The sequence below is a fragment of the Anoplopoma fimbria genome, chromosome 22 (assembly GCF_027596085.1).
Source record: "Anoplopoma fimbria isolate UVic2021 breed Golden Eagle Sablefish chromosome 22, Afim_UVic_2022, whole genome shotgun sequence".
NCBI classification, from domain to species: Eukaryota; Metazoa; Chordata; class Actinopteri; order Perciformes; family Anoplopomatidae; genus Anoplopoma; species Anoplopoma fimbria.
Genome location: NC_072470.1, coordinates 5,500,249 through 5,527,076, shown reverse-complemented (window position 1 = coordinate 5,527,076; position 26,828 = coordinate 5,500,249). Strand labels below are relative to the sequence as shown.

At 43.2% G+C, this 26,828-nt stretch overlaps 2 protein-coding genes across 2 annotated transcripts in view; both read left to right on the top strand.

The window, feature by feature from the left end:
• The window catches only part of LOC129111562 (microtubule-associated protein 2-like), a 50,000-nt gene extending 45,171 nt beyond the window's left edge, over window positions 1-4,829 (top strand). The window contains exons 14-17 of the mRNA XM_054623554.1: window positions 1,848-1,940; window positions 2,453-2,534; window positions 2,822-2,934; window positions 3,034-4,829. Of these exons, the coding sequence (XP_054479529.1) occupies window positions 1,848-1,940; window positions 2,453-2,534; window positions 2,822-2,934; window positions 3,034-3,243 (498 nt within the window). The 3' untranslated portion in view covers window positions 3,244-4,829. The remainder of the gene's footprint in view (window positions 1-1,847; window positions 1,941-2,452; window positions 2,535-2,821; window positions 2,935-3,033) is intronic.
• Window positions 4,830-6,539: 1,710 nt separating this feature from the next.
• LOC129112017 (protein unc-80 homolog) overlaps window positions 6,540-26,828 on the top strand; it is a 39,578-nt gene continuing 19,289 nt past the window's right edge. The window contains 26 exon segments of the mRNA XM_054624189.1: window positions 6,540-6,631; window positions 7,137-7,185; window positions 7,546-7,702; window positions 8,409-8,595; window positions 8,638-8,749; window positions 9,116-9,239; window positions 9,348-9,412; window positions 9,698-9,840; window positions 13,642-13,915; window positions 14,101-14,235; window positions 14,353-14,569; window positions 15,055-15,195; window positions 15,882-16,150; window positions 16,402-16,767; window positions 16,885-17,061; window positions 17,414-17,561; window positions 19,291-19,439; window positions 20,557-20,720; window positions 22,035-22,133; window positions 22,406-22,614; window positions 23,939-24,045; window positions 24,399-24,492; window positions 25,604-25,776; window positions 25,859-26,071; window positions 26,166-26,301; window positions 26,517-26,650. Of these exon segments, the coding sequence (XP_054480164.1) occupies window positions 6,540-6,631; window positions 7,137-7,185; window positions 7,546-7,702; window positions 8,409-8,595; window positions 8,638-8,749; window positions 9,116-9,239; window positions 9,348-9,412; window positions 9,698-9,840; window positions 13,642-13,915; window positions 14,101-14,235; window positions 14,353-14,569; window positions 15,055-15,195; window positions 15,882-16,150; window positions 16,402-16,767; window positions 16,885-17,061; window positions 17,414-17,561; window positions 19,291-19,439; window positions 20,557-20,720; window positions 22,035-22,133; window positions 22,406-22,614; window positions 23,939-24,045; window positions 24,399-24,492; window positions 25,604-25,776; window positions 25,859-26,071; window positions 26,166-26,301; window positions 26,517-26,650 (4,134 nt within the window).

Genomic DNA, 26,828 nt, shown 5'->3' with positions numbered 1-26,828 from the left:
ACAAAGCTGTTGCATAATGCATATTGTAGGGCAAACACAAATGGTTTTTAATGATATTTTCGGTATGGAAACATCTGTTTATTATTTATTAAGTTTTCCGTAAAATGCCCGTCACCATCAAGTTAACTCGTATTGCTTTTATAAAGAAAACAAAATATGCTCATTTCAGAGCCTGGAACATTAAAGATCATCCATCATCAAAATAGCTTATCTATAAATCGACTAATTACTTCAGCTCCAGTATTATAGATTTTTAAATACACATGTCCTTAGTTTGACGAGGTCGTCATGGCTTTAGTGCAGGTGCGTTGTCCTTGGTCGACCTTGCAGCCGTCTGTGCTGCAACAGCTGTCGGAGGGATCAGGAAGTGCAGGAAACAAACAGAAATAGATGGAAGGAATAGTGTGTGTGTGTGTGTGTGTGTGTGTGTGTGTGTGTGTGTGTGTGTGTGTGTGTGTGTTAGATATGTGTAAATGTGCGTGTGTTAAAGGAAGAGCTGTCAAGAGAATCCAGGTCAGGTCGGTGTCGACCGGAGACAGAGGTTTGCTGTCGGCGTCTCTCTCTTTTAGTTTTTCCTGAACCTCTTTCTCCTTTATTTTCCCCCTCTCCCTATGTTCACCTTTGGCTCCTTGAATAACAGAGTAGGCCTTTTTTTTTTAATTATTTTTATATTACACACAACACAGAATGGTGCACAAAGCAGAAATACTGTCATTGGTTGTATTGAACCACAAAGGAGCTTTGGTTAATATATATATATATATATATATATATATATATCAGTATGCCTGTTTATTTATTTGTTTGTTTTTAGTTTGTAGGTTTAGGCTTTATGATGTTACCTTTTGCATTTTTCATTTAGCATCAGTCTTTTTTTAGCTCTTAGGTTTAACTGGCCAATGACAATATTTCTACCTCCTGAATGGGAATAAAATCACTTCTATTCTCAGAGCTCAGTTTTTTAACACGAGTAATGTAAGTGCATGTGAAGGCACAAGGACCACTCATCCCACACTGATCGAAATGAGGCACATATAGTGTTTTTTTCTTTTTTCTGAATTGGATTTTGTTTTAGGTTAAAATTTCACACAAGACGCTGGACTTCAGTCGTGTTCAGTCAAAGTGCGGCTCCAAGGATAATCTGAAGCACTCGCCCAAAGGAGGCAATGTATGTACGCCTTTCTCTTTTTCTTTCTCTTTTTGCTCTTCTCTTTCTTCCTCTTTTTCAGCTGCTGCTAATGTAGCACTCTCTGCTGCTTTTTATGTGTGCATCTGTCTACCCATATGTTTGTGTGCTTCAATCAAGAGGGGTTTATATTGAAAGTGACATACATCCATGTTACTTCTTTGTCGACCAAGAAGTAAAGTTCCAAACTTCCCAAGTGGTATTTTTGATTGTATTTGGTGCCATTTCTTGCCCTCAGTACTTGTGTAGTATAGTGGATTTTGCACTTGGGATTCAAACTGTTTCAGATATGCTGTAAGACCTCTATTCACAGCAGGGACAAGTTCAGCACTTGATGGATTACATCGCTGAAAGTGCAGCTTCATGCTCTCTAAAAAAAAATATCTTTATCCCTGCATAAAAACGAAACTCCATCCATAAAAGAAAAAAAGGCTTCGGTTTGTTTTTGGTGCTTTACATCAGCTGACACTCAAATTCCCCAGCGCTGAAGTGACTGCCGGCAGGTTGATAGGTCGTGGATTTAAAATTGGGACACTTTTACAGGATTATTGTGAGCAGCAAAAGGGGGCGGGTGTGTGTTTTTAAGCTCCCCCCCCCAATTCCAGTTATGCCCTCAGTGTTTGCTGTTTTTATAAGAAAAAGGTCGCTTTGTCATTCCCAGGTCATGATTCCAAGTGTTAAACTGGACTTTAGCCACGTTCAGGCTAAATGTGGCTCCCTGGACAAAATCCAGCACGCAGCAGGCGGCGGAAATGTGAGTGCCTCTGCAAAAAGAAACACACACATTCAACATATACATTTAGGCATGAACGTTTTGGTGATTTATGGTTGTTTTCAACTACGTTTTGTGCCTCTGAGTGTCATTTTCTATGAGCATTTGCACCAAAAATATCTGCTACACACAGAATACGTAATGTAAACACCCCTTTAAAGCACGCAGGGTTGTCTCTGTATCTTTTTAGCAGTGTTTGCACTAATTGGACAATAAAGTTTAATTGAAGCACCTGCTCCCTGTAGCGTCACACAGTGCCTGTGTTGTGTTTGATGTCTGCGCTGCTCACTTTCATGTTAACCTCTCTCCAGGGAAGCGACATCGGCATCACTGTGTCTCTTGATTGACTTAATCATACATTTATTTTTCACAAAATATACATCAGCTTTCTCCTCACTGCCTTTTATGTCAGTTACCTGTAGCTCCCATCCCTCCAAAGCACTTTTTCAGGTAAAGATATGTTAACTTGTGCTTTTTGCTGATGCCGTACACAGGTCCAAATCCAGACCAAGAAGGTCGACATGAGCCACATCACCGCCAAATGTAACTCCATGTCCAACATCCGTCACAGACCAGGTACAGCACTTATTTAGCTTTGATTAGGGAAACATGTACAATATGCAATAATATCACTTTGACAAGGATACAAAGAAATCATTTGGTACTTCAAAGATGGCAATTTGACCCGTAAGACATCTGAAAGGGTGTTTAAAACCAAAGATTTTGTGAAGCACTGTGTCCTTCCCGTGCACTCCAGCGTGCACACTTAGATTCTTTGCTCAGTGTTGCTCAGGAGAAGCCTGGAGGGCGAGTGATGCCCTGTGGGTTTGACACTTTTTCTTCTCCTTCTGTCCTGTTCCCAGGGGGAGGAAATGTGCGCATCGAGAACGTGAAGCTGGACTTTAAAGACAAGGCCGCTCCCAAGGTCGGCTCTCTGGGCAACACCAGCCACACTCCTGGAGGGGGGAATGTTATGGTAATAAAAAAGAAGCACACTAAATATGGTTTCTGCAGAAATAAAGAAGAGAAAAGACACATGACATGTTTTGGTTTTTTTTTCCTGCCCCCCCGCCAGATCGAGAGCCACAAGCTGTCCTTCCGGGAAACGGCCAAAGCTCGGGTGGATCACGGCGCGGAAATCGTCGTCACGCACACCGCCGGGATCGAGACGGGGGGCACTTCCCCTCGCATGTCCTCCTCCGGCAGCATCAACATCCTGGATTCGCCCCAGCTCTCCACGCTGGCCCAGGATGTCACCGCTGCCCTGGCCAAGCAGGGCTTATGAGCGGGCTGCCTCCGCCTAGGATAACCTCCAGAATCCACACAATCACTCCTCTCCCCATCGATCTCTTTCACTCATAAGCATCCAGTGTTTTCCCATGGTCCTTCACTGCAACATGACCCCCCCCCACTTGACCCCACAGGTTCTACAGTTGTAGCTGATCGACTGTCTCGTCCATCAAGCACCCTTCCGACCCCTTCCAGTGGGATTTTAAAAAAAACTCAAGGATTATTTTTCATTCACACCCTTAAAGGGTACACACTCCGTCACTCTTTATTTGTTTTTCGTTTGTTCCCTATCACTCAAATATGGACTTTTCTGTTTTGTTCTAGATAGACCGAAGGCTAAGGTTTGAGTGGATGTGTTTGTCTAAGAAGGCATTGACGGTTTTAAGATTGTACAGTGATTTTAAGCGTGAAAAGCATCACATTCCACTCATACGGGGATAAATGTAAGGTGAACTGTTGCATAATGTTTGTTCAGAATTAAAATGGTACTGAATGCAAGAAAATAGCTACTTGATACTAGACGCTAGTCTTAAAGATAAAACTGTGTGAGAGGCTTAACTTCCAGAAACATGGCTTGTAACTGAACCTGCAGAAGAATGGCTGAAGAGCATGTCTGCTAAGATGTGACATTTTTGTTCGTTGGTTGGTTGGTTTTTAAATCTCATGATTTCCTGAAATGTGCTGAACTGTTAGAGAAAAATCTCTTATTATGTTTTCTTTTTATATATGTCACTGTAGTCGAAGTTGTTCCAGTTTTGTATGTTCCCTGCGGCTGCACTGGCTTATTAGCACTTAAATGTGGATAACCACTGCAGTTATGTCGAGTCAAACGCTAAAAGGCTAAGCTTTCCAATAGATTCTTTTTTCTTTTTTTTTGCAAACCAATGGGCTGCTCTTTTTGTTTGATTTTACATAAGCTCTGTGATTTTATTAGGCTACAACAATGCTGTTATGCTGGCATGGCAAATACATGATGAATAAATTAGATCTATTTGGAGTAATTTAAACCTTTCAGTGTGAGCGTACACGGCCAGGATGCATTCTAGTGTCTATACTTAACGGTCAGATCCTCAGATCTGGAAACAGCCCCCCATGCTCCTGTGATCTTTCTTTGCAGAGACTGGGTTGTACACTGTATTTGAATGGGAAAAGAGTGTTAAAAAAGTAGAAAAAATGAAGCTTTATATGAAAACATTCCATTAAAAGAGCAGCTACCTTGCCCTTATTGTGCGATTGATCCAGTAACTTCACAGGAAATGAAAGCCGAAAACGGAGGAGAAATGAATAATGGGAGTAACCCCCAACTTGCAGCTGTTAGAAATGATCATAAAAAAAAAAAAGAATAAAAAACAAAACTGTTCTAGCATATTCTCTGCTAACCATTGTGAAACTCCTCTGCCCCCCTTTTCCTCCTCCCCCCGGTGTCGGTTACCCCTCCAGTGTTTTTCTGTGCTCCCTATACTCTTGCTTCCCTCCTCCCCAGCCCCTCTTTGCCTGTGTAAGTGTATTTAAAAAGACCATGTAGATGTGTGCACTCTTTCCGATGTTTGAGACGTACTGATGACAAATGCTCCTACAGGATGATGACAACAGAAATAAAGAAAATAAAAACAGATATGGTCTAGTTTTTGTATTAATTCTCCAAAACTATTATTATGATCAATTTTTCTCTAGAATGCATGTTTTAATCCAGCAGAGAGAAAAGCAGATATACAGTAACCAGTCAAAAGTTTGGACACACCTTCTCATTCAACTACTTTGAAGAATCTTAAAATATAAAACATATTCTGGTTTGTTGAGCATTTGTTTGTTTACCACATAATTCCACATAGTTTGGATGTCTTCAATATTAATCTACAATGTAGAAAAAAATAAAAATAAAATAAAGAAAAAACATTAAATGAGAAGGTGTGTCCAAACTTTTGACTGGTACTGTATTGGTGTGCACGGTGGGGGTGTAAAATGTTAAAATATGTATTTTGATTCATGGCTTTTATTATGCTGAAAATTATGTTTTTGTGTACATAAGTAGGAGGGGGGCGGGGCAAACATTTTGATTTATTTTTATTAGCAGAAATATTTTTGCATACTTCTGCACTATTGCGATAACTAGGGGGAACCTGATGTAATAGTTGTGTTTTATGTTTTTTTTATTTTATTTTTGGAAGTTACGTGCAACAGCGCCCCCTCGTGTCACGCTTTACGACTTTCACGTTACGAGTGGCTACAATGTAGCATATTTGACCGCACATAGGCCTTAAACTAAGCCTGGACTTAGCCTTTCTTTTACACGGTGTTTGTACTTTAATTAAGGGAACAAGATGTCAGTGGGGTCCAGAGGAACCGGTAGGAGAGTTTAGTTAACCTTTTGTGCTGAACTAAGTTGCGTTACTTTTAATTTACTTGAGTAAAACGTTATTTTCTTTTATGCTACTGTAATTCTACTCCACTACACTTCTTCTTACTGTTATTGTTAGATATTAGAAAAAGATTTCACATATATGATAAACTTGCTACTATAGGCTACTATAAATCAGACTACCCAGTGATGTAACCCTAAAGTAGCTCAAATGCCTTATATATACATAAGAATATATATACATATTATAACGAGCCATTCCTGTATAATGATAATTTACTTTGTTTTAAAGAAAAAAATGTGCTTTTGCTCCTTTTACACTTGAAGTGTCGCATTAATTGTCTTTTAAAGTGTCATTAACGCACCTGTTGATAATCAATTTAAGGACCATGATGTGGAAGCTTTTAGTCAAAGGCGTGTGTCATTTCCTATAATATAATGATGATTTTGGGGAGGGGGGGTGTTTAAGGAGAAAAAACATCTGGCGCAGCACACACACACACACACACACACACACACACACACACACACACACACACACACACACACACACACACACAAACTGCGTCTTTAAGCGCCGCCGCCGCAGATAAATTAGCACGCCGATTAACTGTCGCTGTCCAGCAAAGGGAGGTGCTGAAATCAGAGCGCTCTCCTTCTACACCCACCCACCCACCTCTCTCTCTCTCTCTCACTCTCTGTCTATGTCTCTCTCTCTCTCTCTCTGACTCTCTCTCTCTCTCTCTCTCTATTGCCACAGACAGACCGACACTTGCAGCCATTTTACGCAGGAAGAACCCAATCATGTCGTGAGTTGAGCTCGCCGGTCACCTGGGCAGAGCCAGCAGCTGTGTGTGTGTGTGTGTGTGTGTGTGTGTGTGCGTGTGTGTGTGTGTGTGTGTGTCCCGGTGGTCGCACACGGTCCGGCCAAAATGGTGAAGAGGAAAAGCCTGGATGAGAGCGAGCCGGAGTGCGGGAAAGGAATACCGTTCCCCATCCAGACCTTCCTATGGAGGCAAACCAGGTTGTGTGTGTGTGTGTGTGTGTGTGTGTGTGTGTGTGTGTGTGTGTGTGTGTGTGTGTGTGTGCTTCAGAGGGAAAATTGATAACAGGTGTTTGCCATTGCCGAGAATCAAGGAGGATCAAGGATTTGACAGCAGCCGTGTCATAACACATAGAAAAAAAAAAGCCTATCCTGTTAAGCTTCCCAATATAATTCAACCCCATGAGTGTGTCAGTTCACTGCTTTCATTTGAATGTTGAGGTTTTTTTTAAAGGTGTTAACTGTGAATAGAGGAGGGTGCAGATTGCATGATTTCACACCTGTAAAGAGAAAAATGTAGAAAGTGGGCCAGAGAAAAACAAGTGGTCTGTGGATAAGCTGCTGTCAAAGCACTGCTCCTGTTTGTTCAAAAATGTCACGTGACATATATATATATTTTGTTTCGAAAAAAATTCAATTGAGACATTTGAGATTTATTGATGTGACCTACATTTGTCATTTTTACAATGGTGTTTGTGTTTCTCAGTGCGTTTCTGCGTCCGAAGTTGGGAAAGCAGTATGAAGCGTCTTGTGTGGTAAGTTATTTCACAATGCAATGTGCCTGGTGTGGTAAATTGAATCACTCCCTTCCCAGTAATCCTTTTTTTGTTTGTTTTACCTTAATGCACCTGCAAATCAAGTGGGCTCTTGATTTTACATTTAGCAAATTGGTTTTTCCACTTGCTTCCTCCTATTACCCAGAAGCCAGACCTTTACAAACTCATATCCATAATGACGCTTCTCCAGATCCCTTTGGATCTAAACAGAGCTGCCACTGTCTTTCCCACGGGCATTGCCTTGCTTGGGGCCATATGGGGCATTTAGATAGTCAAAGAAAGAGGCTTTAGTTCCTGGCTGATGTCTCTTTCTCTCCTTTTCTCTGGCGGCCTCCCCAGTCCTTTGAGCGGGTGCTGGTGGAGAATAAGCTCCACGGGCTGTCGCCGGCCCTGTCAGAGGCCATCCAGAGCATCTCCCGCTGGGAGCTCGTCCAGGCAGCCCTGCCTCATGTACTCCACTGCACCTCCATCCTGCTGTCGAACAGGAACAGGCTGGGTGAGGACACGCAACACACACATGAGCAGCGCTTTCGGTATTGAGGTGACAGCCTTATCCAGGTTATCCTCTTTCACCAAAACACAAAACTGATGTTCTTTCAGCCGCAGGGCCGTGACAGAACAGCCTGACTTACAGTACATCACGGGTCTGGATTATCAGAATCAAAGACGAACATAAGTAACATGTTTTTTACCCAGATGAAAGCAACAAAATACACAGACATTAAAATATTTAAAGCATCAAAATGTATAGAGCAGATAAAAAAATAGACAAGAGCATTGATGATGTGAAAAAAATATTTGAAGATGACTTCTTCAATGAAAAGGCCCAGGTTGATGTCTTCATATTGTGTTTTCAGACAGTCTAAAACGAAAACATATCCAGTTTACAAGCAAAGAAGACAAAGAAAAGCATAAAAACCTCACATTTAGAAAGCTTGAACTAGGTAATGTTTTTGATATTTGCTTGAAAATGACTCCCGCTATCCATCAATTGTCTGTCGCTCTGTGTTATATCTGTTGGATCATGGCTATAAGCCTTCACAATGTCAGCTAAAAATATGACAATGCATTGTGACAATAAAAGGGTCTACAAAATCACCAGAAGTCATAAAGTACCATATGCACTAAAACTCAACCACACAAACAATAGACCTTCATGCTGCCCATTCGATTCCTCACCCCTGACCTCTGACCTCCCACAGGCCACCAGGACAAGCTGGGCGTAGCCGAGACCAAGCTGCTCCACACGCTGCACTGGATGCTGCTGGACGCTGCCCAGGAGTGCAACCACGAGCCCAGCCTGAGCCACGGCTGGTCGGGGGGCAGCAGCAGCAGCGCTTTCCTCCAGCCGGTGGGCAACCAGGGATCGTCCCCAGGGGCTCCCGGCTCGTGCTCCGGCTCTGCCTTGGGGGGGTCCGGCCCCCAGCACAGCGGCTCCCTGCTGGAGGAGGACGAGCATGCTCGTACCAAGCTGTTCCACAAGAGCATGGCCACAGTGGAGCTGTTTGTGTTCCTGTATGCTCCGCTTATTCATCGGATAAAGGTCTGTGCCTGGTGATACAAATGTGTACAGCCTATCAAACCCTCCAACACACACATACTCAGTGTCACCCTCTGGCTATTGATCTGTGTACAAACTGATACAAGGGGTTGGGTAACAATACTCTTGGGATTGCACTGTGTTTCCCAACTGAACAATCAATTATGACCTTGTCACTTATGTCAGTGGTCATATCATAATAGCAGTGCAATTTGAAACCATCCAACAAGAGTCATAAAACTTGTAACATTTACAAGTTTCCTCTTACATTTATTGGACGATGATTGGATGAAGAAGGGCTTAATGTGCAAAAACTGCCTCCTCCATAAATGAGAATCTAAATGTGTCACTTTTTTTTTTTTTTTAAAGGAGTCGGACCTGACCTTTCGATTGGCGAGCGGTCTGGTAATATGGCAGCCAATGTGGGAGCACCGCCAGCCTGACATCCCCGCCTTTACTGCACTCATCAAACCAGTCAGAAACATTGTGACAGGTGGAGAAAGAATCCTTACTCACGGCCATAAAGATCCCTTGTAAGAGTTAATCTATGTTGTCTGCTCATAATTAAGACGTGTAATCTGCTTCGCCTGTCTCTCAACAGCAAAGAGGAACTCCCCAGTCAACAACCAGTGCAGCCCCTGTGGATCTGGCAACCCGGGTCCCATGGTGAGTGAGCGTTTAAAGCTCAGATCTTGTCTGATTCGGAGTCTCATGTTGATTGAATGTGTTCAGGAAGGAGTCTGAGGTTTCTTCCCTTCCCCCTTTCAACAGCCCCCAGAGGCTGGCTGCTAATGTTCATTAGCACCAGCCATCCGGGAGCATTAGCGTGGCTATCCAGGGTCATGACAGAAACCTCCTTCCAACCTCAGAGCCTTTAATTATCAGTTAGTCCGTCCTTCCTGTTTATCCACCCATCTGCAGTATCCGTCCATCTCTGCCTCTCACCCACAGGGCTTCCAGGTGGTTTGCGAAGCCGGCCAATCAGATTCCTCCTCCCCCGCGGCTGGAGAGCGGAGCTGTCGTCGTGGTAACTCGGTCGAGAAAGGTGGCCCCTCCCACCAACCCCCACCGGTGAAAGGCCCTTCCAAGAAAAAGTGAGCACCGTTAATCAATTTAACCTCAAGAAGCAGTGAGACAGGTAGCACTTGGTCATATGTGCGGTATTGATTTTTTTATCACGACTTATGTTCAATGCCCATTCAGGCTTTCTGTTAAGCAGGAGGAGGTAGAGATGTCAGTTTTTCTGTGATTGGAACAATAAGAGAAAACTTAAAAAGGCTTTTAATAAAGCTTGTCTTTTTGGGGGTTTTGGCAAACTGTAATTATAAACTGTACAGTTTAAAAACAAATCCTAACAGTCCAAAATCACAAGTTTGTATTGGACTTGGACTTTACAATCGTGGAGAATAGGACAACATCTAACCTCAGATAGATGCATACATGGAATAAACCTCAGCAAGAGCAACAGTAGCGAAAAATGCTTCATCATTCTAGGAAGACGAACAAATTGTTACAGAGCTACACAAGACAATGAACCTTATTTAAAAGTACATAACTCCCAAATAGTACAGAGACAGTAATGCATAAAATATATCTGGATATATATTTTGATTTTAACACACTTGCATTAAACCCAATGAAATTGTGGTTTTGCTTTGGTGGCTCTGTGGCTGTTTGACAATAAGCGCTTGCAGTTCGCACAAAAGAGGGCGAGACCTGATTCTTCTTCACACAGTTTGAATAAGCTGCACCCAAAATGTGTGTTATTAATGTACACACATATGAGACACATTGTGGTGGCTCATGCAACATGATCATGCAGGGGAACCACCTTAATCATTAGTGTCGATTCATAATGATCAATATTTGATTAAATGGCCAACACTGCTGTCACAAAAGCTTTCATAGATGAATAATGTACATGCTGTACCCGAGAAGCCAGTTGTGTGTTGAAGCGGTGCAGTGACCCACGCTGACACGGAGCTGGTGCCATCATCCTGTTGATGGCAAAACATTTAGCCCTGCGGCGGCGTCTGTCGCACACACGGCACAGCACAGCTCGCTCCACTAGCTAGTGAGAGCTAGCGTATATGAATAGCTCCTCCTTCCCCTGTGTAAAGTGTTGCTCTAAGCAGCACTGTCTCCTCAGTCCACACACACACACAGAGCCTTGTCTTTCTTGAGCATTAGCGCACCCATCTGACATTTGTCCCCACAACCAGGGTAATTATGCTGAAGTAATGTGCTACTTGTCTTATGCTGGCGGTGTCTCTGGCCTGGCATGACATGGCCTGGCTTCATTTGATCTGTACACGGCCAGTCTGGCATTGTTCGGTCTCCACTGCCAGACTAAGGCTCAATCTGTGCTCACTTTGGCTCAGATGAGTCAGGTTTGACCAGGAAACGGTAACTCACTATAATGAGGTTCTTATTTTGTTTCACAAACTATTTTGTTTTGCAAAAGCTGGCCTGTTCTCAACATGCTTAGCTGACTCATTGACTGACTTATTGAATTCGTATTCGTTTACTGCACTTATCCTATTCGTAGTAGTTTGTAGCACTTATTGTATTCGTATTAGTCTGTTGCAATTATTGTTTTCGTAGTAATTTGCCTCTGCACTATACTTTTGCTCTGGTTTATGCTTTAAGATGCTTGTTTAAGAAAGGAGATGCACTTATGACTTCTGGTGACTAGTAGTTCTCTTGAATACCTATGTTGAATACACTTCCTGTAAGTCGCTTTGGATAAAAGCGTCTGCTAAATGACTGTAATGTAATGTAATGTAATGACTCATGCAATTTTGTGCGCTAACTATTTAGGTAATTTAATCGAAAGATCTGTAGAACTGAGTTTCTCCACAAAGAATCACACAGAAGCACCACTTCAAATCTTTTGTTTACCAGAAATGTGCTCATTAGTTTCTTGGAAATAAGACAGTCAGTGTGAAAAAGCATAAAAACAACTTGGACCAAAACAACCGATTAGCCAATTTACAAATAAAGAAATAAAGAAATTCTACAAATAATAATTATTCAGACATTTAATAGCTACATCCAGTGTTTGCGTTTCATGATTGCTGAATTGTATTTCGGCGTAATGGAATGAATATGATCCACTGTGTGACCAGAAAACACCAATTATTCTATGCAGAGAGTCTTTAGATAAACACTTCAAACATTTTGCACATCCTATGTGGGTGTTTTCTGCTCTGTCATCATCCTGACTCACCCAAACAGTAGGCTGAGAGGGTGATGTGGGAGAAAAAAAGAGGAGAGGTTGATAAGCCATCCAATGCTCAATTCATTCTGACAACCAAATAAGTCACTCCAATGCTTCTTATGATCACTCTGACAGCCAGCAACTGACTGCAAATCAAAATAAGCCCTAACACCCCTCCCCCAAGCTAGTTATATCCTCATACACTCAAACACCAAAGGGGTTTTGAGCAGTCACATGGTAATGCAGGAAGGGGGAGATTTATCCCTATTGTTTTCGCAGCACACACTCAACAATGAACGATTAATTGCTTTCACTAAGTGTCGGTGGTGGGAATTTTAAGCTGCTGCATGTGAAACGCCGCATAGGACGAGAGCAAGGTTGGGGAGGAATGTGAGTTGAATGTAAATTAGATGCACATTTAGAGAGAATTTAGACATTTAAGGGGATTTGACTGTAAGTAGGAATTTATTTCACGCTTTCAAGTTGTTGGAGTCCTGCTGTATGGCTCCACGAAGGGGTGGGGTGGTGCAGTTGGCGCACATCAGCAGATTTCAATCCAAGGATCTAATGAGAATACCCTCCCCTCTCAGCTCAGAGGCGATGTCAGAGTTTATATTCTTATCTCACCCTCTTGTTCACACACCTCTGCGCCGTACTGCCCAGATAAAATAATTCCTGGTCCTGTGATTAATGCAGCTTACTCATCCGACGCCGCATCACTCTCCTCTCCGAGAGCACTGCTGATGCTGAGGCAGTTTCCATAGCAACCCCCCGGCTGCTGCATCTCTCCCACCGCATGGAGTCGGGGGCTGGGCCTGCTGCCTCTCAGAGGGCCTGAGGTGGCTGTCGTCACTCGGTCTCCTTGGCGACCTGACACAACAGCAGTTGGCAGTGTGCGTGTCGGCTAGACAGTGTAACATGATACAGCCTCCCTCTGCTGTCTCAAAGTGATTCATGTAGATATCGACCCTCTCTTCCTGCTCCATTTATTACAACGGCAAAGATTAAATGCCCTCCTCTGTCGCTCTCCCCTCCTCTCATGGTATATCAATATGTTTCTCCACAATGTGCGGCGCTCTAGACGCTCTGCAGCTCACCAACCCCTGACCTTCATTCCGGCTTATTTATAGTGGACTCACGTATGCTTAGGCTGCCTCTCTCCACGATGCTCTCCCGTTGAAGCTAGAGGGGGGCTCTGCCCTTGTTTACCATCCTGCTTTGATGAATTATTAATGAATCAGTGTGGCAGGAGTTGATGACAGGCTAATAAAAAAGGAAAGGCCATGACATAGAATAATTATTGTGTATGTAGTTAGTTGTGTGACATTACTGGTAAAGCTAAAAATGAATGCAAGGCGCTCAGAACTGGGTTTTTTTGTATGATCCCTAATTTGACCATTGATTAGGCAGTTAGTTAGCGTAATGTGAAATACATTAATCATTTCATACAATAAAAGAAGTAATAATCTTCCCCCAGTGTTTTTCATTTTTTTCAATACACATCTGGGATGAATATGTTTGGCACTTCATTTCCCATCATGCTTTCGGTAAAGGCAAAGTGTCACACGAACTCATTGACTTAGCTGTGGGCTACGTTTGTTATCGGAGTAGTGCTGATGATTCAAACTGTCTCGTGACCAGTAGAAACAAACTTGTGTCTTCCCTCTTCTTTAAGGACATCAGCCCCCGGCGGCCTGCCGACCTCCCTGGCCCAACGGGCGCGTTACGCCACTTACTTTGACGTGGCGGTGCTGCGCTGCCTGCTGCAGCCACACTGGACGGAGGAGGGCGTGCACTGGGCCCTGATGTTCTACCTGCAGCGCCTGAGGCAGATCCTGGAGGAGAGACCTGAACGCACCCCCGAACCTTTGGTCACGCCTCTGCCACGTCCACGCAGCAGCTCCATGGTGGCTGCAACACCCTCACTGGTCAACACCCACAAGACTCAGGTAACGGCAGGAGGACAAGGGACGATTTCATGGAAGAGGTCTTAATTTAAATATTAACATAGTTATCTTTTTGTAACTGTATGTTTGTGGTGTAAATGAGAACTTTTAACGATGCAATTTAGTCCTTCAGATGTCCATGCTGCACTGACCATGACGTCATCTGTATGCTCTGCTGTGTTTTGCAGGACATGAGTCTAAAATGCAATGAAGAGGGAAAATCTCTGAGCACAGAGACGTTTACGAAGGTTTCTCTGACCAGCCTCCGTCGACAGGCCATCCCTGACCTCTCCGCCGACCTGGGCATGAATATTTTCAAGAAGGTCAGAGTGAGCTGTTCAGATGTGGACAAAAAAATAACTAAAGATTTCCATCATTTTGCAGAACTGAGAGGATTGTGGTTCTCACTGGGAAGCCCTTGTCCTCCTTTTCTGTTTTAGTTTAAGAACCGGCGTGAGGACCGTGAGAGGAAGGGCTCCATCCCCTTCCATCATACGGGGAAGAAGCGTCAGCGGCGAATGGGCGTTCCTTTCCTGCTCCACGAGGACCACCTGGACGTCTCGCCAACACGCAGCACCTTCTCCTTTGGAAGCTTCTCTGGCCTCGGTGACGACCGGCGGGCTCTGGACCGCGGGGGCTGGCAGGCCACCATCATGGGTAGGCAGGGTGCTGCTCATAATCAGAATAGATTGCATGTCACCAGTTTGCAGTCGTGCTTCCTCTTCCCTAAGCTCCCAGTTGGTGAGTCAGAGGATTGTGTCTGGATCCGGCTGTCAGCCAGTGAATTAGGGCAGTTCATTAACATTATGTATGTCTTATTAGCTCTCTTCTTTAAGAAATGTGATTAAAATTTGCTCAAGGCACAAAGACACTATTCAGAGTTAGTGACTTTTAAAAGGCTCCTTTCCATGAACCCCATACTGTCACCATACTGTTATATGTCTACTTGGCTTAGCTGCTGCTTCAAATTAGCTCCATTCCCAGGATGACATTTTCTAAAAAATACTCAGTAGATGCAGGAAAAATGCACGAAGGGGGACTTCTGCAACAGTCAGCGGCTAATTATTTAAGTGTGTTTTTGTATCTATATGTGTGTCAGATTCAACTTGATAAATCCATCCGTATCTGTGTCACTCTCCTAGGCAAATTCACGCGGAGGGGGAGCACAGACACAGCTGCAGACGCCGACAGCCTGAGCGCCAAACACTCCCATTCCCACCACTCACTTCTCAGAGACATGCCCGACCACTCCAACAGCCACAGCGACAACACCGTCAAAGAGGGTAAGGAGAAGAGCTGCGGTTAGGGGAATAGATGTTAAGGCAAGATAAAGCCAGATTTCAAAATACAACTACAAATATCCAACACATTGAAAAGAAAATTGAGGATGTTATTCACACAGCTTTAATGCTCTCATGTGGTAGTGGTAGGTGAAGTCGAAAACGGAAAAATCTAAATGTTTGAGCTAAGTGCTATCAACCATACACTGAAAATATAACCACAAACAACAAAGTGCTGTTTGATGAACACTACAATCATATTACTGTCCATCAGCTACAATGAATGCCAGACGATCCGCTCGGCTCCACTGAGACTTGCAGTGCAGAAATAGGACAGGATTATATAACAGCATTATTCCTGTCACAATGCTAATTTACATACAAATAACAGTCCTGTTCAGGCTTCAGGCTCTCCTCCACACTGCATCACAAGTTGGCTATTAGGTTTACTGAGAAAGAAAGATATTATTCATAGAAGAGAGTTGATTCTGACATGATTTACTCTATAGGGTTCATTTCTCTGCGTAATATTTATAAAAGAGAATTTGAGAGTTTGAGAGTTTATGTTGAAAATAGACAAAATAGAGCAATAACCATGAGTTATCCCACCCACTGTCGCTGTTGCTTCCCTCATCACAACATTTATCCAGTTGTTCCATCCTCTCACTGCCTGCTTTCGGTGCCAACAGTTCGATCTCAGATCTCCACCATTACTATGGCTGCGTTCAACACCACGGTGGCCTCCTTCAACGTTGGCTACGCCGACTTCTTCACGGAGCACATGAAGAAACTCTGTAACCCTGTCACTGTCCCTGAGATCCCCGTGGAGCCTCTGGCCTGCGCCAACCTGCCGCGCAGCTTCACCGACTCCTGCATCAACTACTCCTGTCTGGAGGAAGGGGAGAACATCGAGGGGACCAATAACTTTGTGCTGAAGAACGGCATGCTGGACCTCACTGTGAGTGTTCGGTCATTAAATGAAACCTACGGTAAATGATCCCTGTGGGCAAATACATATGATGGTGGGTATTGACCTTCTGTTGCTCTACTAACCAACAATGACACCAGTGGTCCTGCAAATTGTAGAAAATGTCAAGTTTGCTGATTTATTTAGCACATTAACACATTGCTGATCCAATTTATAGTTATCTGTCTTACGGTTTTGCACCATTGGTTGGACAAAACAAGCAATTCCTTCTTGTATTTCAGGCTGTCTTGCGGGCTCTCTATGCCGTCCTCAGCCACGACATCAGTTCCAGGATCTGCGACGTGGCTCTCAACATCATCGACTGCCTGCTGCAGCTGGGCGTGGTGCCCGGCATGGGCAAGAAGCTGTCCAAGCCCGACAACAAGGAGAACCAGGAGGCTCGGGCCAAAGACACGGCCGGTCAGGGCCTCGGTGGAGGCGCCCAGGGTGGCGGGGCAGTCCCCGGGGCAGGAGCAGGCGGAGGGGGCGATGGTGGTGGTGGTGGTGGTGGAGGAGGAGGAGGAGGAGGGGGAGGAGGGGGAAGTGGTGGAGGGAGTGGGCAAGGGAGCAAAGATGATGTGAAGAATAACAAGGATAATGATAAAAAGGTGTGTTCCAGCTGTGTTTTTGGAAGTGTGTCACAGAGGTTATAAACTTAAACACCTAAATATATTTACATAAAAGGGTTCATGTTTGTGTTCTTCACTCCTTCATCATGAAAACAGGAAGAGGGCTCCGGCTTCAGCACCCACCGCCTGGCTCTGACCATGCTGATAAAGATAGTCAAGTCTCTGGGCTGTGCCTACGGCTGTGGCGAAGGACATCGCGGACTGTCTGGGGATCGCCTCAGGATGCAGGTCAGACATTTTTCTCTTGCTTTGCTGAACCTCTTTGGTGCCTCTGTGCAGTTTCCACAAATCAGCACAATTTGTGACTGGCCGACATGTATTCATTTTCTACTGGGAGTAACCGTATTGCTCGTTTGGTGCGATAAAAGATTAATGAAACCAATATGAATGCTGCAAGGGCGATGGGTTCAAACTTCAGTGAGAAGCAGCTGCCGTTCTATTTCGATGCAGATCAATATGTTTGTTATTATATTAAGTCGTATTGGAGAAATACAAATCTGTCTAGACAGCTGATACCTTTCATGTGAATCAATTTTAAAAAATGCTGAAAATAGCACATCCTGCAAACAAGGAAACTTTATTCCTGAATTCCTGAATACATCCTTTTCCAATTCTTTCCTTTCAGGCCCAGAACTGCCTGACCAGCCTTTACAAGCTGGACAAGGTGCAGTTTCGACAGACAATGCACGAGTACGTCAACAAAGACTCTCTCAATAACATTGTGGACTTCCTGCATGCACTGCTGGGCTTCTGCATGGAGCCCATCACTGACAGTAAGTATGGTGGTGTGTGTGAGTGGGACCAGATGCAGATCCTGACACACAAAAATATGCATATGCGCTGATGGCAAATGTAGGTGCATCGGGGATTGACCGACATTGGTTTTGAATACCGATATGATTCAGGTTAGGTTGATGCTGAAAGAAGTCAGTATTCTATTACGGATTAATATGGTGGTGATTATTTTAGAGTCTACGGCCATGCTAGCAGCTCTGTTAGGACAAATGCAAAAGTCAGAATGCTGACATGCACAGTGACCATGCTTACATGTTTAAAAGGTATAATTTGAGCACATTCATCATATTAGTATACTGTGTTAGCATGCAAACATTTGCTTATTATCACTTATGTCATTATCAAATACCTGCTAAGCTGTCAACATTCCCAATAATCCATTTTCAAAGTAGTTAAATTACTAATCGTGTGCAGATGTTTACGCTCAAGCAAACTCAGTTATGTTTATTATACAAATATTTCACAACCATTCAAATCTATATCGCATTCAAATATTTAGTGTGGGTGCAACATTACATAGTAGTATAAAATAAAAAAGTTAGTAGTCCCGTTCCAATGTGGTCGACAAAGCTGAATTAGTAGTGCCGCTGTCTCACCCTGCACTTCGACTTTGCATTCCAGCGCTATCACTGTTTATGTATCTGTTTTTTCCCTTCCTCCTTCCACTTGTCTCTGCTCGTCCCTTACGTCCTCGTCCTCCTGCTTCCATCTCCCCTCTTTTACTTCATCCACTTGAGCTGAATCCTACCTTCCTTACTCACTCATCCATTCTGTACACTTGCCAATCCAAAGCTTTGCCCATTACATCTCTGCTCAATCAGTGGCTTTATTGCTGAGCATTGAGACACATTGTACATGCCAATTCAGTTTTGAACACGGTAAATACAATCAGCACAACCATAGCATAAAAAAAATACCGTGCAATTGGCAAGTTACTGAACCGATGAGTGTTTTAATTCTCAAAGAGAAAAGAGTACCTTGTTAAGTTCTTTGGTGTGTGTTTTTTATTTTATTTTTGCGAGTGGCAATCTGTGTGTGTGCGTCTCGAGGTTCACCTCCCAGAGGTGGGGTGCCACGTCCTTTCTGACGCCGCATACATGTCTGTGCTGGCCTGATGTCAATCAACTTGTGCCCCGCCTCTTTTCTCTTGCAGAGTACGGCAGTGCAGGTGAGAGGTCCAGGAGGGCGAAAAAAAGAAACATCGGTAGATACCCATGATCAATAATCAATAACAGTCAATAATAATAGCAATAAGATGAATATATTCACCTGATCAGACCCTTCCCTAGGCACCGCTTCCATTGCTGCACCCCTCACTCTCTCCGAAAGTGACAAAACTCGCCTGCAACAAAATTTGTATGAATAAATCTGGTATTTATAGAGCTTATATATATATATATATGCATAGCTAGTTTAACTGGACCAAGAGAATAAGCCCCATACTCGTTTTTATATATATACATGTTTGTAGAGCAGGCCTTAGTCACTTGCATGTATCCCTTATCCCCTACCCAGAATCCTTTTCAGTTTGCTTCTCCCCCATATGCTTAATGGACCCTTTTCCTTTGCCCCCCCTTTCCCTCCCTCTTGTACTGGCTCACTGTTTTATACTCAAGTTGGTCAGCCGTCAATAATGTTGTCCCCGCGCTGACTAAACCACCCCCTGTGTGTGATCCGTGGTCTCTCCCGCCTCCCTCTTGCTTCCAGACAAGGCAGGCTTCGGGAACAACTTCACCACGGGGGACAACAAGTCCGTGGCCCAGAATATGGAGGCGGTGGTGGTGGGCTGCATGTTCAAGTCTCTCATCACCCGCTGCGCCTCGACCACACACGAGCTGCATAGCCCCGAGAACCTGGTGAGCGGTGTGCGAAAAATCATCTGTCCATCTGGCTCTCTCTGTGTTTTCATTTCAGCAGCCTCTGTGGCTCTACCTCGATGCAGGCCGTGCTTCACATATCAGTTGTACTCCCGCTAGATTCACAAACTCGTATATTTCCTTTGGCAGGATGCTGTAGTTGAATTATTAATGGCTCATTTTGTACTGAGCCTAAAGACGAACAATCACTTATGCCGCCTTTGTTAATGTCTTGTCATACATGATGAATTGGACATGAGAGGTACTTAATCTCACTGTGTGAATAAAGACACTAACTAGAGTTTTCTGCTCTTTTTTTACAAATACAGGAAGAATATATTAATTGAAAAAGGCATCAACTGATCCCTATAATATCGGGACTTGGGCAGACAACCTACTTAATACTTGTGCTCCAACGGATGCTAGCACCTTCTACTTGTTTCACAGACTAATGATAACTTGCCTTTTTTGTCTCACATGATGTCTGCAGAGTGTCTTAGAGTGTTTCTTCTCAGACTTTTATTTTTGTATTGAAGGCAAAGGCAAGCTCATTCTGTACAGCAAAAAAACATTTCAAACACAAGGAAGAGGAGACGAAAACTCTAAATGAACAATTTCAGAGCGGTTATAGTGCAGCAATCAATGACCTGTATTATATTCAATAGTTGGTTGATAATAACCCTGTCTTCGTATTTGTCTAAGTTTTTTTTTTTTTTTTTTTTTTTTTTTTTGTAAGAGTACTGAGGTACCATGACCACTCGTGTTGCCTAGAAAGCCTCGAGGCTGGCATGGCTGCTGCACGTTGGCGGAAGATGACACACTTTTCAAGGCAGGCTTGATTATGGCACAGGATCAGAGGCCACCCACTCACAAGCTGGAGCTGTTGTCTTAAAAAACTTGAGCGCCCTCATATACAGTACATCAGCCATTTATGCATATATGCATATGTAAACATGCACATTGTTTGATGCTGACTGCACAGTACAGTACAGTATCAGCCTGATTCTAGGTCCTACCAGTCAATTTTCTTGCTCTGACATGCCTTGTCGTTCACACTCCATTCCACTCGCACATCCCTCTCTTTCTCTCACTTGTTTGCCACCCTCTTCCTTCCCAGGGTCTGTACTGTGACATCCGCCAGCTGGTGCAGTTCATTAAGGAGGCCCATGGAAATGTATTCCGCAGGGTGGCACTGAGCGCGCTCCTTGACAGCGCCGAGAAGGTCGCCACCACCAAGAAACCTGAAGAGAAGGAAGAGACCAAACAGCCCGGACTCAGGAGGTACTGGCCAATCAGCGGCCAGAAATGGTCTCAATGACATCATATTTTTAAGTTAAAGCAACAAAAAATGTCTTTTACTGATCATTTGCTGATTAATGTTGAAGTGTCCTTGAGCATAGACCTTAAACGCCCCTCCCCTTATAGTGGTAACATAATATTTCTCATCCAATCACAGCGATTGGTTGCGTGAGGTCTTACTATCTCCTTTTATGTCAAAATCAGAGCTACGCTTCTCATCCCTGCTGGCTGTTTTTATTTTCTTTATTTTTTTTTTCTGTCCTGTCTGCATCTGTTTTTCTTGCTTGAGTGACTGATTTGATGTTATCTTCAAAATGATGTGGCTGGTGGCCAAGAGGCAGCCCTGCCAGGAGGCCCCTCCTATATTTATGCCTCATCGTGTGACCACCAAACTAGAAATGGAAGTCACATGACAGCATTAAAGCACCTTGCACCCTGTAGAAAGTGAGGAGCCAGTTTAAGAAACCACATTATAGTTCAGAGCCAAACATGATTGCAAGATTTACATGATTTGCAATTGGCAGCATGGTTTCCCCCCTGGCTGGAGCCTTATATCGGAAGTTTGCATGTTTATCCTGAGTTTCTTCCAGGAGCTCTGGTTTCCTCCCCAAAAGACCTGCATGACAGGTGTTAAGAATCTTCCTGTGCCGTATCTAATTTCAGCTTTTAGAAATGGAACTTACCTTTACATTCATTTTTAGGAATTTAAGTAATAACCTACAGTATTCAAAAAAATGAAGAAATAAATGGTTTGAATTGAGTTAGATTATAAAATGGCATAGAAAAATAAATAAGTGCACTTGGGCATATGTGCATGGAGGGTTTGCATATTAGTGGCATAGGTCCATAAATGAGTATTAATTACGGAGGAAACATTCTGGAAAGAAATAAAGCATATAATCTGGTACTAAGAATAGATAAAATGGAGATGTCATGGATTTAATATTTAAATGTCGAACTAATTAAATTTTTAATATGGATGATCAGTCAACCTGTTATATAGTTTTCTTTCCTTTTAGTTTTAGGTTTTTCGTGTAGTCGATGATTTGCACCCACAGGGATGAGTAAAGTATTTGGAAAACACAATAAGTTAGCTCAGCTTGCCAAACATCTAAAATGGAAACCTCTTTTCAAACAAAATAATTGGAATTAATAAACCTAATTTCACTGAATGAAAAACGTTCCATGGAAAATCACATGAGGAGGGTTTCCTGCATCAGGAGAGTTCACTCGGCGTCTGAACCAGGTGGCCTGAGTGCTCTGTCTGTGTGTCGGGGTATGTGTGTGTGTGCGCAGGTCAGAGGCGGGTGTGTCCGGGGAGAAGGGTCAGGTGTCCAGTGCTGCAGATGAGTGTCGCAGCTACATCTCCAGTAGACCCCCCCAGACACCCGAACAGTGAGTGTCCACCTCACAGCATCTCCATATAGCACCATCTATGTCGAGCCCAGCTGCCATTTCTCTGCTCAAAAAAGGAAAAACATTTCAAACTCTTCCTGTTGCTTCTCTCTCCTCCCCCCCTCCCCCCTTCAAAAAAAAAAAACAACAGGTCACAGTGTTAAATGTTGTATGTACACTAAAAGATATACAAATTTGTGTAAGCTGAAGTTTTTAATCCTCGTGTAAACATTTAAATCCGACCTTCCTTTGCTTCCTCCTTGTACCTCCAGTGAAGAGCAGATCCCGGGTGCTCTGCTGGGCAGGAAGGACTTTTGGAGGAAGATGTTTAAGTCGCAGAGTGCCGCCAGTGACACCAGCAGCCAATCAGAGCAGGACACCTCGGAGTGCACCACGGCGCACTCTGGCACCACCACCGACCGGCGCTCTCGTTCCAGGTCGCGTCGCATTTCACTTCGCAAGAAACTGAAGCTGCCAATAGGTAAGAGCATTTATCATGTTGAAGACCAGGATTATGTCTAATAGATTTTTGGGAAATTTAGAAATGTCATAGTGTAGAATCTAAATAAACACTTTTAAATAAACACTCTTTTTATCTATTAAATCTTTTAATCCCCCTCAAATTTTTCCACTTAATGCAACATAAGCCTTAAATAAATAAATAAAGTCCCCACCTAAGAAGTGATGTGAATACAAGCCCACTTGAAAAACAACATAAAACACTTCATGTCAAAGAGTGTGCGGATTTAGTCAAAGACAGCATACTTTTCTTATTTGCATTGTGCATGCTAACCATATCGACAGTGGCAAACAAAGCTTCCAAATCACTCAGCTCTACTAAACGTGTGTATTCCCATGACCATACCTCATCGCATTTGCTGTCCCAGGAGTCACCTTGAATTTCACTCTAACATGCTGTGTTTTGTATGTCAAACATTGGAACATTACCTGCCGTGAGGCCGATTCACTTCATCTCTTTGGTCTGTTTGTTGTTCCTTTTTGTGCCTTAGCATGCCGTGGGACAGTTCGCCTACCACTCACTCTCTCTGTCTTACGTATGTGGATGTGGAACCATCTTCATACAGTATTTGTTTCATGTCTGTTTGTGTTGGTCATCTCTCCCAATGTGTAGAATGTTAAAGGCCCGGGTCAAACTGCATTTGCAAATTGTATCAGATGGATGTAGGGTACAGACTTTTCTCTGCAATATGCTGCTCTATTAATTCAAACACTGTTAGAGCCAACTGCACAGATAACCTATAGCAAGAAACTAGTGTTATACCAAGTGAAGGCTACCAGGTGAGACTCAGCTAAAGCTACAAAATTACTAACAAGCAATTATCACAAATTAAAGCATTCAGATATGTAAATATTAACCTGAATGGGCTCAGCAGAGTTGCAGTAACTAGTGTAGTTAGTGTTAGTTTTGTAACCTTTAATTCACATATTGAAATTGTAGATTAATGTGTTACATTGGTTTTTCATAATGAGTCTTATTGTGTATTTGCAAATACCACTGGACCAGGGTCTTATTTTTAAATTGTCTAATAAAAAGTTTTTGTATAATTTTTGAATGAACCCTCAGTCTGTGAATCTATGTGACTGTAAAATAACGATCAGGGAATGCTCGACCCTTTTCTTCCTCTACTCTTCTTCAACCCTTTGTGTGTGTGTGTGTGTGTGTGTGTGTGTGCATGTGTACTAGCCTTCATAACCCAGTGTGTGCAATACGTTATACATTCCTTTATTCTGCAGTGTAATTTGTTCTTGTACATTTTCTTTCTTTTTAATTCACGTGTCTCCAGGCAACTGGCTGAAGCGTTCCTCTCTTTCTGGACTGACGGACGGTGTTGAGGACCTGCTGGACATCAGCTCAGTGGATCGACTCTCCTTCATACGTCAGAGTTCAAAGGTCAGTGGGGGTAACATAGTGGGTAGCCGCTGTCGGAATCAGGCACACCCATAAGTTAGCATTATTATGTAAAAAAAACCTAAATATTATTAGATAAAAATAATAAATATGGGTTAATAATGGATATATTTATGGCTGATTACATTATTATTCAGACACATTATCCATTTACATTTGACTAAATGTGTCTACATAAATAAAGAAATGAAATGGAAAAGGCTCTAAAACAGCATTTAGACTTTTATTTTGAAAGATGAAATAACATAGACTAAAACTGAAGAGTTATTTGAAGATAACTGATATGAAAGAAACAAATGTACAGATCCAATATCAGGTGTGTTTATGTGTCTTAGGTGAAGTTCACCAGCGCGGTGAAGCTGACTGAAGGGGGCGCGGTGGGGCCGGAGTTCGCCAGGGACGAGGAGGAGAATTTCTTCAAGCGGCTCGGTAAATGGAGGTCTGGCAGGAGGAATCCATCCAAGCTTCACCACACAGAAGAGAAAGATGGTAGACCTCCCCCACCCCGGGGTGCCCCTTGCCCACCCACGCCCCATCGTCCTTTGTCTATTTCTCTCTCTCTCTCTCTCTCTTCGTGTCCCTGCCTCTGTTTGTCCGTGTGGTGTCGTGTCTTTCCTCACAAGTCGTGGTCTTTTTCTCTTCTGCCAGTTCCTCCCTCCGCCATTCTCCATGTCAGCTCGGCCGGACGGCTGCCTGCTACACTCTGTTGGCCTAAATGTTGTACTTTCAACCCATCAGTGTCTAGTTTGTAAAAATACACCTTGTTTTTCAGACTGATTGGCACAAATGTGTTATATCACCGACTTTACATCCCCTTCTTTCCAACTATGCACGTCCTGTTCTCTTCAACAATGACCCCCTCCCTCTTTCTTTCACTCACTGGTGGAAAGAGAGGAACCGAGGTGTGGGATCAACTCTTATATCTATGAAACCATCTTTCTAGTGTCGAGCGTATCTCTGTGCTACTGTGTCAAGCATGACGCTGTCAGTGCTCTATCCGTCTCTTCTGTGGTGATGTCTGGTGGTATTTTCCAATGCCTGAGTTTCAGTGAAGTGATCAAATAGAATGGTCCACAGAGAGCTTTCCTCTGTACGGCTTTGGTTACACTTGTCATTTCAGCGTGATTTATTAGATCCCTTAATGGAAAACCTATTATACAAGAGACCTGAAGAGGGTCTTTTTTCCCATTACTCTCTATGTAATTGTTTTTGTGTCTCTGAGATGACGTTAAAATCAAATCCAAGTGTAACCACCGCCGATGGCTGTGTGTCCATTTCTCACTCAGCTTCATTTGTTGGTGGCTCTTCAGTGCTTTTTGTCAAATGTCCTGGATGGTGATGTTGCTTCATGCAATGTCTAAATATAATCTTCAGTGCAGTCTTTACAAACCATTGCATCCAAATATGCTTTTTCTAAAAATAAAAAATAAAATCTCTTCACTTTGTTCTATTATACTCTATTCTATTCTATTCTCCTCTCTTTTCCTCTCCTCTCCTCTTCTCCCCTTTCGTCTTCTCTTTCCTTCTTACTTTTCTTCAGGACCACACGGTTTTCAAGAGCGTCTAGCAGCCAGTCAGGAGGCCATGAAGAACAAGAATGTGGTGAATCTGGGCGCCATTCGGCAGGGCATGAAACGCTTCCAGTTCCTGCTGAACTGCTGCGAGCCGGGAACCATACCTGACGCCTCCATCCTTGCTGCTGCTCTGGACCTGGTATGTTCAAGAACACACGTATTCACTTCTATTTTGTAACCGCTGACATTAACATCTCTTATTTACATTCTGGTTATTCTAGGAAGCTCCAGTCGTGGCCCGAGCCTCCCTCTTCCTCGAATGTGCCCGATTCGTGCACCGCTGTAACCGTGGCAACTGGCCGGAGTGGATGAAGGGCCACCACGTAAACATTACCAAGAGAGGGCTCTCCAGAGGTCGTTCACCTATTGTGGGCAACAAAAGAAACCAGAAGCTCCAGTGGAACGCTGCCAAACATTTCTGCCAGTGGGGAGACGTGAGTTCAAGATTTCTGGCGTCAGTTATCCAGGGTATGAATTCATAATATGAATATGTTTATGTGAGTTTTTCCCTGTTGTTTAACCACTCAGGCAATCGGCACAAGGCTCAGTGAACTCTGTCACTCTGACAGCGAGAGCCCTGCAAACATCCTGGGTTACATTTTTGACGAAGAGACCAAACGGAGGATGAGAAAAGAAGACGAGGAAGAGGACTATTTGGATGACAGTGAGTCAGAGGAGAGTTTAATGCCTTAACAGCACATCTTTGGTGGATTGTTGGTTTAATAAAATATACATTTTTTGAAGAATTACAGTAAAATATCATCAAAATCATTCTTACTTAACTTATTGTGGTGTCACAGTAGAAAGCTGGACTTTGAGTTAATTTTTTTTTTACTAACAAACATTTCAATGTTCTAACCACATCGTTTTATTTTTAAGACACAGTCAATCCTACGAAATGTGGCTGCCCCTTTGCTCTGAAGATGGCTGCCTGCCAGCTGTTGTTGGAAATCACCACTTTCCTGCGAGAGACCTTTCCCTGCTTACCACGCCCACGCACCGAACCACTGGTGGTCAGTAGTCAAATCATAACTATATGCATTTCAATGTGTGCATTTTCTCTTTGATAATCATTACAAAAAACAAGACAGATTATTGTATCATGGCATCTAGAGATTTGATGAAAGTTTGGTAATTATATCTGGAATAAATGTGTTTTTATTCATAAACATGCACCTTACATTAAAAGAA